The sequence below is a fragment of the Chiloscyllium punctatum genome, chromosome 37 (genome assembly GCF_047496795.1).
Source record: "Chiloscyllium punctatum isolate Juve2018m chromosome 37, sChiPun1.3, whole genome shotgun sequence".
NCBI lineage: Eukaryota > Metazoa > Chordata > Chondrichthyes > Orectolobiformes > Hemiscylliidae > Chiloscyllium > Chiloscyllium punctatum.
This window is the reverse complement of record NC_092775.1, coordinates 4252207-4266158: the sequence shown is the minus strand read 5'-3', so window position 1 is coordinate 4266158 and position 13952 is coordinate 4252207. Positions and strand designations below refer to the sequence as shown.

Here is a 13952-nt window from a genome sequence, read left to right as displayed (position 1 = left end):
GGACACCCTGGAAGAACCATTGGTCTATGGTTTTAGCTGGATCAACAAATAGATGGGATAGCAATCTCTCCCTGGCCTCATCACTCCTTCTGTCTGTAACATCCTTCCAGCCAGACAACCCCACAACATCTCTGCAATGCTCCACATCACTACCTGGCGTCTCCACACTGCTCCTTCTTCATTTCATTTGTGCCTTTAGCTTCTGAGATCCCAAGCTGCTGGATTCCCATGTTTTCATCTCTTTGAGCTCCTTCCCTTCTGTAAATTGCTCCTTAAAATCCTACCCTTCAGTCATGTTCCAGATACCTCCTCCTGTGTCTGATAACATTTCTGCAAAGATGTTTTGGGATACTTTACTGCAGTGAAAAGGAACCTTATACCAACCCACATTGTTGCGATGGGAAAGAAAATAACAGGCATCAATATAGCACCTCTGATGCAGTAAGGCCTCTCAAAGTGCTTCTCAGGAATTAGAGACTGAGCCAAAGACAGCGATAATAGGTCAGGTTTAATCACAGCAACATCCTTGAGGAGGAGAGGGGGAGCAATTTGGAGATGGAGTTCCAGAGCGTAGGGTCCAATCTGGTGAAGGCACTGCCACCAACGGTGAAGTGAAGAAAGGAGAGACCACAATTGTGGAGGAGTGCAGAGTTCTCCCAAGGTTGTGACAGGCTGGAAGCTATGATGGGATTGGAAAAGAAGGATGGGAATGTTGTATACCAACCTAGAGGCAGAACACTGTGGATTCTGGAAATCTAAAATTGTTCTGTTGAAACTGTTAACTCTCGCTGCACGGATGCTGCCTAACTCATTGCGTTTTATTCCAACACTTACTTTTCATGTGGGAATTTTAAAACTCACAAGAACGATAGCTGAAGCCCCTCACCCAATTGTTTTTTTTCAGGAGAAGCTGTCCAGGTACAGGGCTGTGCAGTTGGGGGAGATTCAATTATTTAGCAGATAGTGCACTCTGCTTCTCTCTCACCAGAGAACATGTTTGTTACTTTCCTTGTCCAAATTCTTTGTTGGGTTTCTGCTCAATGTTAAATTTGGTTGTCCACCATTTGCCCAATCGCAGTCACAGCGTGCAATATCGTTTGTTCTTTAGTTGAATGAAAGGTGGCCTGTCACATTTCACGTTGCCCTCTCCCTCAGAATGTATCCATGCCTCATATGCCTCATGCTTCCATGCAAATAATGAATAGCAAATTCAAACCCAAAAGCGCAAACAATGTTAGTTCTTGCCCACTGCCTGCCATTAGAATCACAAGCATTCCCAATTACTCAGAAAACATCAAAAAGCTTTCTCCAGTTTTACACAGTGCAATAGAAACACTTACAGCAAAACCCCTTCATCAATCTCTTTGGTTCGCACTTACTCTCTCATCTATACCCTTTGGGTGATAACATCAAATGCTGAGTGAATTTTAACCTGAACTTGCAACAAATCCTTCGAAGAAACCGAGAATGAATTTTAATTTTAGTTTTTTTTTTAACGGTTCTGTGCCCAAAGAAGGGGGTTGGCTGTGTAAGTAATAACTCTTGAGTGAGACAAAGTAAGCATTCTGTCGATGAGTCCTAACCTAGGAGAGTATTGGATTGAATCTTTAGAAGTGGTGAGGATTCCCTTTAACTTCTTATGCCGGGGAGTTGAAGGGGGTGGGGGACCCACAATCATATCTATCCTGGCAGAGTGAAATAAAAGAGAACACCAGCAAAAGGCATAATGAAGCAATGTGAGGAGACAACAAAATTACAACACGGCAGTACATTAATCAACCGAGTGACACAGACAGTGTCGAGAACATTCCTGGGAATGGTCGTGTTGGAAGAATCCATCTCATAAGCAGGACTTTTTTCTGTGACCTCACCATAACTCTCTGAAACAGTCAGCACCTGTAAAATGTCAATACACCAGCCCCTCAGCATGCAAAATACAGGCAGAATGTTTCACACGCTGGAAATCTGAACCAAATACAGAGATTGCTGCAGAAACTCAGCAGGTATGGTGGCATCTATGGAAAGAAAGTGGAGTCGTTTTGAGTCCGGTGTGACTCTTCATCAGAACACAAACGCAAAACATTCACTCTCCATAGATGCTGCCAGACTTGCCGAGTTTCTCCAGCGTTTCTCTGTATTAGTAACAAAAACAGAGGCTGCTGGAAGAGATCAGCATCTGTGAGGAGATAGCAGAGTTAACGTTTCGGGTCCAGTAACCCTTTCTCAAGACATTCACTCTGATTTCTCTCCACAGATGCTGCCAGACCTGTTGAGCATTTCCAACAATTTCTGTTTTTGTTTCTGATTTACAGCATCTGTAGTTGTTCTAGTTTTTCTCTGTGTTGGTGCTATGTAAGACAGCTCTGTTTAGTTCCAGCCTGACAATTACATCTTACTGTTCAATGACTGTATTCCATACATAGTCAGACATGTTGGTTGTGTCCAGGGGCCCCAGATACAACATTAAGCTTGTGATATAAAATCTGTGCAATGATGATGTGAAACCGAGGGTAAAGGATTGAGGTAGATATATCCCACTGATGGTACATGAAATGGGGTAGAACCCATACTTAATATCCCAGCTACAACTCAACGACCGTCTCCTGAAAGTTATACATTAGATGATCATCTCCTGCAATACAACAACAAATTTCAGACTCAGAAACTCTCAGCTCTGACACAGAGACAGCAAACCTGACCTCTGAAGCACTGAGTAAAATGTACTCAACAGAGTATGCAATACTTGCTGTTAAATTTTCACAAGGACCTAAATGTGAAAAGTTCTTTACAATGTTTCATAAATGGTCAAATGAGTTTTGGCAAAATGGTTAAATCGTCTGCAATGGATTTGATCAAAGGTGGTGAAAGCCCTCTCTGGTCAATGTGATGGTTTAAATGTTGCCATGTACAAGATGTGACCCATTCACGAGCTAACTCTGGAAATGGTGCAAGTGAAAGTCAATTGTAAGACTAACTACTAAGTGCCTTGTACCAATAAATGTCTCAGTCTGCAGTTTCGTGTTTACTAGTCAAAACGTCCCCAGTGTTGTACTTTGTCGTAATCTCAATGTCTGGCAGCTTTCCATTCATGTCAAAGGGAGGAAACAAAGTGAGGTGTTTTTGGAATACGTATCTGCAGCATTCCCCAAAAATCTCTGCACTCTCTCTACGTTAATTCTGATTTTGCCAGAGTTCTGTCCCCTTACTGAATCGATCATGTGTCTTTTTGTGGCTTATCCCCCCCCAACACTGTGGCAATGAACTTAATGTCAGAAAACATGGATCGATGGATCTCTATTGCTTGATCCAACTCACTCACTGAATGGTACCCATACAGATCTCTAGAGGACCCCACCAATCACATCCTGTCAACTTAGTACATAAGCATCTCCTGCCACAATATCAATTCTCTCGCCAATTTAATTGCTCCAGTTCTATTCTCCTCCATTTTGTCAATACCTGTGGAGTCCTAGGTAAAAACAATGACTGCTGATGCTGCAAACCAGACTCTAGATTAGAGTGGTGCTGGAAAAGCACAGCAGTTCAGGTAGCATCCGAGGAGCAGGAAAATCGATGTTTCGGGCAAAAGCCCTTCATCAGGAATGTGAAGTCCTGTCAAACCTGCAATATTCACAGAATCATAGAATCCCCACAGTGCAGACACAAGGCCATTTGGTCAACTGAGTCAAGTTTTGGAACAGGCTGCCAGAGTGAATGGTAGAGGGGGCTACAATTACAAAATTTAAAAGATATTTGGACAGGTACATGGATAGGAAAGGTTTAGAGGAATGTTGGCCAAATGGGACTACTTTGGTTTGGGAAACCTAGTCAGCATGGACAAGTTGGGACAAAGGGTCAGTTTCCATGTTGTATGATTCTGAGTCTGCACCAACACTCTGAAAATCATCCCACCCCACCCCACCCATCCCACTGGGTTTTTGCCATGGCTAACCCGTCAACCTGTACACTATGTGGTAATTGAGCATGGTCAGTCCACCCTAACCTGCACATCTTTGGACTGTGCAAGGCAACTTGAGCACCCGGAAACCCACACAGACACAGAGGGAATGTGCAATCTCTACACAGACAGTAACCCAAGGCTGGAATCGAACCTGTGTCTCTGGTGCCTGTGAGATAGCAGTGCTAACCACTGAACCACCCAGCATTATTTTGTGTTGCCATTGTTCAGCCCTCCTTCTCTCCTGAAGATGTTGACTCTGGTTGGGATTTGGGTGCTTGAACCTCTCAGTCACTTAACCAAGCAACCATTCACCTTGTGTGACAGTTAGCATTTATTGCCCACCCCTAATTGCCCAGAGGGTAGTTAAGTGTGGGTTTGGAGTCACATGTAGACCAAACCTGATTAGGATGACAGATTCCTTCCCTGAAGGATGGTTAGTGAACCAGATGGACATTGCCTGACAATCAATGGATTCATGGTCATCGTTAGGGTCTTAATCCCAGACTTTGATTGAATTCTTCTACCATGGCAGGAGCTGAACCCAGGTCCCCAGAACATTACCTGGGTCTCTAGATTAATAGTCTAGAGATAATAGCACTGGGCCATCACCTGAAATTTAGAAAGTGATAGGGTGATTTGATCAAAGCTTTCAAAACATTAAGGAAAATTAATCAAATGGAGAGAATGAAATGAAATCTCTAATTTTGAAGTATCCAGGAGCACAGTCTAAATATTGGGACCAGACCTTTCAGGAGGGAAGTTAGGAAACATTGACCTACACAAAGGGGGTATGCAGGACCAGCTGGATATCCTACTAGTTGTTGGTTTTACATTTATCCATTGATAGATTGTTGCTAACCCAAGTTATGAAATAGTGATATATATTGAGGTCACAGATTGATCATGAGCTCACTGAGTATTGAGACAGGTTCAAGGGGATGATTGGCCTTCTCTTTGTCCTATGTCATTAAGATTAAACTGAAACTGGATTGAACAACTAACTTAATTTTTTAAACATCGCTGAAATGTATGTTAAAGGTTTGCTGTGCTGATTCCTGCCTGCCCCAGCAGAAGAAGCTAGACATGTCATGAGTATCCAGCAAAGAGACTATAGTTTATTCTACTTCAAAGGTTCAAAATACTTTAGCAGCAGGTGGGAAGCTTCATAAGATTTACAAAACATAATTAAACGCAAAGTTGAATGTAAAACTTTGGCAGTTCCTTCGGACATGTTAAGGATGGCAGAACAGGATGTGTCACAGTTGCAGCTGATGGAGACCAGTTTGGTTCTGAGCAAACTCATGTGCAGCACATTACAAACACAAACATCTTTAACTTAAGCCTTGTGTTGTAGGCTGAAACACAGGCACTGCGGTGTATCAGGGAGGCTTCTTTGTACCAGGAATCCTGATGAAGGGCTTTTGCCCGAAACGTCGATTTTCCTGCTCCTCGGATGCTGCCTGACCTGCTGTGCTTTTCCAGAACCACTCTAATCTTGACTCTGATCTCCAGCATCTGCAGCACCCACTTCCACCCTGAGAAGAATTGACGCACATCCCCCAACAAAGAGGTGACTGCGCTGTCTGCCCAATGTCAGAGATTGGAACACCTACTCAGAGTGAGAGAGGAACCTGCACCAGGATGGGGAGGATCCAGTCACTGTAGTGCATGGAGGTACCACAGGAGATTCTGCATTGTCAGTCTGAGGACCCAGATGCCACTATAAGATGCAGATCCTCAAATAGTTGCAATCTCTGCATTACTCCCTGAGCCACATGTAAATTGGCATAGGTTAGAGTGGTGAATGTGTGATTCAAAGACAGGTGTGAGAGAAGTGGGTTCTGGTTCATGGGGCATTGGCACCAGCACTGGGGGAAGGTAAGCCTGTACTCCACATCCTGAGATGCCTTCTACAAGTGCCCCACCATGTCCTTCCTCCTGCTGTACAGGAGATTCCTGTCTGGGCTGATGCTACACACCACCCACTTTGACTCCTTCCTCTGTCCATGGTGTTCTGTTTTACTGCAGAGTAGCAAGGCTCCCCAACGGAGGGCCCTGTGCGGGAAATTGCTGGGAAAACTCAGCAGGTCTGGCATTAGCTGTAGATAGAAAGCAGAATTAACCTTTCGGGCCTAAAAGTGTTCTGAAGAAGGGTCACTGGACCTGAAACATTTACTCTTTTTCACTCTCCACACATGCTGCCAGATTTGCTGAGTTTTCCCAGCAATTTCTGAGATTTATAAAAAAAAACCTTGTAAATCCTTGAATGTCTTTTGCTGCTTTGTTTAACATATGGATATTGATGTGTTAAATATGAACTCTTAGACAATTTGAGCTCCCTTTGGTGGTAAAGAATTCCACATGACCTGGCCGCAATACAGGAAAAAGACTTATTTTTAAACATAGCACTATCTCCCCCCCATACCATCTCAAGCAAAAACACTATCTGTTTTACAGGGTGTGAAAATAAACATTTATTAGTGGTACACGCTAACAGAACTAATAATTTTGGAATAAATATATTTGATTCGAAAATATGCATTTTTCAAACTGTCTAATTAAATGCAGTCAGAAGTCTACCAGGTTTTCCCCTTTAGCATTTCATTCTTTAGGTTCAACTGAAGCTAATTATTTTGAGGATGAAGTTTTCATAATGAAAATGTATTTAAAATCTTACATCAATGTACCTTCTCATTATAAAATCTACATTAAAACTTTGTTTGAAGTTTTTGTTTTGTACTTAGCACCACTGCACCCATCAAACGGAAACATAGTAAGTCGGAGCTGGTGTAGGCTATTCAGCCCCTCAAGTCTACTATGTCATTCAATATGATCATGACTGATCATCCAACCCAGGCTCCTGTTCCTGCTTTCTCCCCCATACCCTTTGATCGCTTTAGGCCAAAGAACTGTTATCTGGCTCCTTCGTTGACTTGGGCCTCAGATCATTCCTGTGGCAGACTCCCCATTCTCTGGGTGAAGACATTTCTCCTCATCTCAATCCTAAATGGCCTACTCCACGTCCTTAACATTAATGTGTTATAATACGTCTTGTACAGTCTCACTCAGTTCAATAGACAAATGGAGAAATATAGGAATCACACTTAATAACGGAACAAGCACCATCCAATCTGCCTTCTACCATTCTGGTTAGAATGTTATAATGGGCTAACCACAGTGACCAATCTCTATCACTGACTCAGGCATGAGGTGAGGAGAGCCCTCTGGTGGACAGCTCTGGGAATTATAAGCCCAATGTCACCTGTGCCTTACACACCACACAACATGGAAAAAGACCTAGACTTAAAAAGCACCTTTTCACAACTTCAGGATGCATCAAAGAAATTCACAACCAATGAAATAATGTTATAGATGCTGTCACCATTGGAATATCGAAAATATGGCAGCCAATTTGCTCACAGCAGGATCCCATAAATAACAATGTGATATTTTCATGGCCAGGAGATTGGGAAGAGGTCCCCTGTTGTTACAGTCACAGTGAGGTATAGCACTGAAACAGACCCTTGGGTCCAACCTGTCCATGCTGACCAGATATCTTTGAATACTGGCCGTGTGGCCTCCATGTGAGATGCTAGACAGGGCCTTGGTGTAATACCCTATTTAAAAGATAGCACCTCCAACAGTGCAGCACTCCCTCAGTACAGCAGTGAGTTGGCCTGGAGTTTGAGCTTAAGTATTATATATTCCAAAAATGTTATTTTCTGAAAGAGTGGTTTAGCACTGTTGCCTCACAGCCCCAGGGACCTGGGTTCGATTCCAGCCTTGGGCGACTGTCTGTGTGGAGGTTGCACATTCTCCCCCGTGTCTGTGTGTGTTTCCTCCGGGTGCTCCAGTTTCCTCCCAAAGTCCACAGATGTGCAGTTTAAGCTGAATTAGCTGTACTAAATTGCCCATAGTGTCTAGGAGTGTGCAGGTTAGGTGTGTTAGCTGCGGGAAATACAGGCTTACAGGGTCGGGGTGGGACTGGGTGGGATCCCCTTTGAAAGTTCAGTGTGGACTCAAGGGGCTGAATGGTCTCCTTGCACACTGAAGGGATTCTATGATTCTATGATAAGTGAGATCAACTCTCGAAATACTCTACTGAGTAACAATTGGATAGAAATCTGGTCAATGTGACAAGTATGTACTGTTGGGGTGTGTCACTGTGTTTCACAGATTCTGACAGGGATGGAGCTGCTCACGGGCAGTCGGGGACATGACCGAGGGGGATAGGGGCAGCAGTTGAATGAAGAGTGGATGCTTGCCTGGATTGGAGGTTTTTGATTCTGGAGAGCATGTCCAAGTGGCCCGCGGAATACTGCTCGATCACATCCATGACATCGTACGGCCGCAAACTCTCCTTGAACTTCCGTTTCGAAACAAGAAATCGCATAATGCTACAAAGAAAGTTTCCTCACAGTTAGAGCTGGCTGACGAGAGCAGAAAGGAAAGCCAATCAGTCTGTCTGGTTCCTCCAGCAGTATCACCCTCCACCCTCCACCCTCCCGCTCCTCTGAATGGTTGAGTCGTGCTGGGTTTACACTTCATTACATTCCTTCACTCTGTGAGGCTCAGCATTGGTCAGTGGAGCAAGTTTGTTATGTATCAGACTCTCACCTCCCTGCACTGGGTCACTGGACAATAACCAGCCCCTGGGACCCTCCCCAATTCTACTTCTCCTCCTAACATCGAGAGTGTAACTGCTCCAAGCAAAATTTCCCTCACTCATCTATTTGAAAGCACTTGGGACATCTTCATCTTAGTCTAGCCCCTGTTACTTGGAGAGCTCATCACTTGGAAGCCATTAAGATTGCTTTTTTATTCGTTCACAGGATGAGGACATCACTGGCCAGTGAGTGATTATTGCCCATATTTAATCACTTCAAGAGCAGTTCAGAGTCAACCTGGGTGGCTCTGAAGTCACATACAGCCCAGACTAGGTAAGGATGGCAGATTTCCTTCCCTAAAACCAGATGGGTTTTTCCTGACAATGGATTCCTGGTCACCATTAGATTCTTAATTCCGGATATTTATTAAATTCAAACGCCATCATCTCTGTGAGAGTCTCTGGGTTAACAGTCCAGTGATAATATCACTAGACCGTCACCTCTCTATGTGCACTGTTAATGCTAACTTTCCAAAAGTCTATTCTTAGATGGACAAGGCCAGTATTGGCTGCTGTCCCTAAATGCCATTTCAGGCAGCAATCAAGAGTGAACCACACTGCTGTGGGTCTGGAATCACATCTAGGTAAGGCCAGGTAAAGACAGCAGATTCACTTCCCTGAGGAACAGCAGTGAACTGAATGGGATTTCCCTCAGCAACCAATGGTAGCTGTAACTGACAGCAGCTTTCAACTCCAGAGTCACTCATTAGCTGCTGCTGTGGGATTTGAACCCATAATTCAGGGCCATTAACCAATGGGATTACTAGGCCAGTGCCATTAACATGAGACGGACAGCTCCCCTCTGAAAAGGGAAGGGGTCACAAAACAAAGACCATGGTTACCGTGATCAGCAAGTCATGGTCTCGTGACATGACAGAGAGGCTTCTTTGTGAATTGGGTTTGGGGGGGTGGGGGAGGGAGATGAAAACTGGGGCTAGGCTAGCGCATTATTTAGCTTAAAGGGATTGTCAGAGGCTGCTCGGAGGTCAGTGCAGGAAATAACAGGTACCCGATGAAGCCAGGATGGGGAACCCTACACCCACTGTATTATCATTCCCCACATTGTCACACTCTAATACTGAAGGGGTCCATCGCTAATTGGCATGCCCTGATTTCTGGGCCACATTACTCAGGAAAAGTCTCAAAGCAGCTTGAGGCAACACCAGCTGAATAGTATATTTGCCAGTGAGCCAGTGCACTGGGTATCATCCCCCTAATCCCCCACCCTCACAGTTTGCATCTCTCCAGGTTTGACTCACTCCAATTACTGCAGTATACCACTGGAGACATCACAGATTGGCCACAGCTCAGAACATAGCTCTCAAAGACACAATGTAATGTTCGGTCAGAGTCTTACCACATAGCTCGGATGGAAACCTTCAGTCCGGGGGTGAGGTCATCTGTGATGAACTCACACTGACAGCTCCTGTTATCTGGCATGTCCTCTTCAGGGAGACTCGAATGGTCTGAAACACAGAGCGATCACATTGGAAATCGGCCCAACTGCTACTCTCAGGCCAGTCACTGCCAGGCCATATGTGAGAATACTCCCCTCTTCACCAAAATACTGTCACGATCAGCAATACATTACCCCCAGTAAATAGAGGGAACAAAGCTTCAGTCGGAACATATTATCTAGCATCATGCAGCACTCCCTCAGCACTGACCCTCTGCCAGTGCGGCACTCCCTCAGCACTGACCCTCTGCCAGTGCGGCACTCCCTCAGCACTGACCCTCTGCCAGTGCGGCACTCCCTCAGCGCTCACCCTCTGCCAGTGCGGCACTCCCTCAGCGCTCACCCTCTGCCAGTGCGGCACTCCCTCAGCGCTCACCCTCCGACAGTGCGGCACTCCCTCAGCACTCACCCTCCGACAGTGCGACGCTCCCTCAGCACTGACCCTCCGACAGTGCGCACTCCCTCAGTGCTGACCCTCCGACAGTGCGGCGCTCCTTCAGCACTGACCCTCCGACAGTGCGGCGCTCCCTCAGCGCTGACCCTCCGACAGTGCGGCGCTCCCTCAGCGCTCACCCTCCCACAGTGAGGAACACCCTCAGCGCTGACCCTCCCACAGTGCCCACTCCCTCAGCGCTGACCCTCCGACAGTGCGGCGCTCCCTCAGCGCTCACCCTCCGACAGTGCGGCGCTCCCTCAGCGCTCACCCTCCGACAGTGCGGCGCTTCCTCAGCACTGACCCTCCAACAATGCGCACTCCCTCAGCACTGACCATTCGACAGTGAGGCACTCCATCAGCGCTGACCCTCCGACAGTGCGGCACTCCCTCAGCGCTGACCCTCCGCCAGTGCGGCGCTCCCTCAGCGCTGACCCTCCGACAACGCGGCACTCCCTCAGCACTGACCCTTCAAGAGTGCGCACTCCCTCAGCGCCGACCCTCCGACAGTGCGGCGCTCCCTCAGTGCTGACCCTCCGATAGTGAGGCACTCCCTCAGCGCTGACCCTCCGACAGTGCGGCACTCCCTCAGCACTGACCCTCCGACAGTGCGGCACTCCCTCGGTATTGCACTGTTGTCTGGATTTTGAGCCCAGGCGTCTGGGTGGCTAACCCACCGCGTCTGGGTGGCTAACCCACCGTGTCTGGGTGGCTAACCCACCGCGTCTGGGTGACTAACCCACCGCGTCTGGGTGACTAACCCACCGCGTCTGGGTGACTAACCCACCGCGTCTGGGTGGCTAAACCACCGCGTCTGGGTGGCTAACCCACCGCGTCTGGCTGACTAACCCACCGCGTCTGGCTGACTAACCCACCGCGTCTGGATGACTAACCCACCGCGTCTGGGTGACTAACCCACCACGTCTGAGTGACTAACACACCGTGTCTGGGTGACTAACCCACCGTGTCTGGGTGACTAACCCACCGCGTCTGGGTGACTAACCCACCGTGTCTGGGTGACTAACCCACCGCGTCTGGGTGTAATTGGGGAGGACCAGCCCTGGGCTGATAACTGAATAGAATCAGGGAATGGGCCAGGATTGATGTGCCAGTCTGTGCCATGCACGCACCCTCGGAGTTCTGCCGTGAGCCTGCTCCTTTCAGCCGGAAGGTGTGCCTGAAGCGTGTTCTGTCGGTGAAGCTCCAGCTTTTGTGCACCTTGTCTGGGCTGTCCTCGATGGTCTGCTCTGCACTCGGTGAGCGGCGCACGGTGCTCTGAGGGGAACCTTTCCCTTTACTGCTGGGGCCCTTAGGGCTGGAAAACCGCTCCCTCAGGCTGACCTTGTTGCTGCAAAAACACACAGACTCTTCATCAACCCCGGCCTCAGCACAGCACTCCCCGCTCCCAGCTCCCCACAGCGCAGGCACAGTCTGCAGCCCCACCCAGAATCCCAGCCCCTGCTCCCAGGGTTATTGGAGACACACACTCATACACTCATTCACATACACACATGTACGCACACACACATTCACATACACACACACACGTATACACATGTTCACATACACACATGTACGCACACACACATTCACATACACACACACGTATACACATGTTCACATACACACATGTACGCACACACACATTCACATACACACACTCATACACACACACACATATACACATGTTCACATACACACACTCATACACACACGTATACACATGTTCACATACACACATGTACGCACACACATGTACACATACTCACGTATCCACACGTTCACATACACACATGTACACACACGCACACACATGTACACACACAGATGTATTTAAACTCACATACACACACACCATGCACTCATATACATGTACACATACTCACGTATACACACACACACGTATATACATGTTCACATACACACACACGCGTACACACACACTCACATATACACAGGCTCACGTACACACACAGGCACTCACATATACACACGTGTACACACTCATGTATAGACACATACACGTATACACATGCACTCACGTACATACTTATACACATGAACACACACATGTATACACACTTGAACACACTTACACACACATGTACACACACATACACACACAGACCAGTGAAATCAGATTGAATTCATCGTTAAACCTCCCACAGACATGATAAATCTAAATGATTATAGCCATCACAGATGCTGACTCAGTACACCCCTCTGACCTCTCCTGACCAGTGCCACCTCTGTCTGTCTCTCATTCTGACTACCCCCCTCCTCACTGCAACATACCAGCCCACCTCCCCAAAAGCAGGGTTCCTCACTGACTGCCAAATGCAGCAAAGTGCCAGCTGTAGCACGTGGTACATAGAGGCAGCTTCCTAAAGGAGCTGGTTCCCCTCAGGTATGAAGGAGTGTTCCACCTCATCCTGTAACTGTCGAGGGCCTGGGTCTCCCTCCTCCTGAATAACACACCCCACCAAAAAATAACAACAAACACTCTGGGGACTGACAGTGAAAAAGAGGAAAGAGTGAAGATGACAAAGAGAAAGTAGGGAAGGCAGCGACACAAAATTAGAGGCGAGGGAGCCAGAGAGAGAGTCAGAGGGGGACTGAAGAGATCGGAAGGAGAGAGCTAGAGAACAGGGAGTGTAGTGAGAGCTGAGGAGAAGGAAAGTAGACAGGCAGGAGGCTGGGACTGTACCAGTGCAGCGTCCTGGACCCAGGCTGAACTGGAGCAGTTCATCATCTTTACCCACAACTTCTACCCTGCTCTTAAATTCACTTGGTCCATCTCGGACACTTCCCTCCCCTTTCTTGACCTCACCATTTCCATCTCCGGTGACAGTCTCCAGTGTGTGTGTGTGTGTGTGTGTGTGTGTGTGTGTGTGTGTGTGTGTGCATGTATGTCTGTGTGTGAGTGTGTGACTGTGTCTGTGTGCGCCTGTGTGAGTGTATGTGTGTGTGTGTGTGTGTGACTGTGTGTGTGTGTGCATGTGCCTGTGTGAGTGCATGTCTGTTTGTGTGTGACTGTGTCTGTGTGAGTGTATGACTGTGTGTGTGTGTGTGTGTGTGTGTGCCTGTGTGAGTTGTATGTCTGTGTGACTGTGTCTTTGTGTGTGTATGCGCATGCGTGTGTAAGAATGTGTCTGTGTGAGACTGTGTGTGTGACTGTGAGTGTGCGATTGTGTGTGTGTGTGTGTGTGTGTGTGAGGCAGTGCATGTTTGCATGTGTGATAAAGTGTGTCTGTATGTGAGTGTGAGAGTGACTGTATGTGCATGGGAGAGTGTGTGTTGCATACGTGAATGTTTGTGTGTGAGAGTGACTGTATGTGAGAGTGTGTGTGTAGAGGGTGGGTATTTAACTTTGCCTCTCCTGGAGAATGGGAAAGAATCTGAAGAATAAGTTGAATTGGTATTACAATCATTTACA

General features: G+C 47.1%; 1 protein-coding gene across 7 annotated transcripts in view; it reads right to left on the bottom strand.

The window, feature by feature from the left end:
- Positions 1–13952, bottom strand: part of kcnq2b (potassium voltage-gated channel, KQT-like subfamily, member 2b) — a 176007-nt gene that overhangs the window by 12454 nt on the left and 149601 nt on the right. For 3 of the 7 annotated variants that reach the window (XM_072556143.1, XM_072556144.1, XM_072556146.1), the window contains 4 exons: positions 11647–11864; positions 9985–10093; positions 8227–8358; positions 1584–1685 (listed from right to left, as the gene is read on the bottom strand). In XM_072556143.1, the coding sequence (XP_072412244.1) occupies positions 1584–1685; positions 8227–8358; positions 9985–10093; positions 11647–11864 (561 nt within the window). Of the gene's footprint in view, positions 1–1583; positions 1686–8226; positions 8359–9984; positions 10094–11646; positions 11865–13952 lie in introns of those variants that run through there. The other 4 variants (XM_072556145.1, XM_072556147.1, XM_072556148.1 and 1 more) reach the window with 3 other exon arrangements.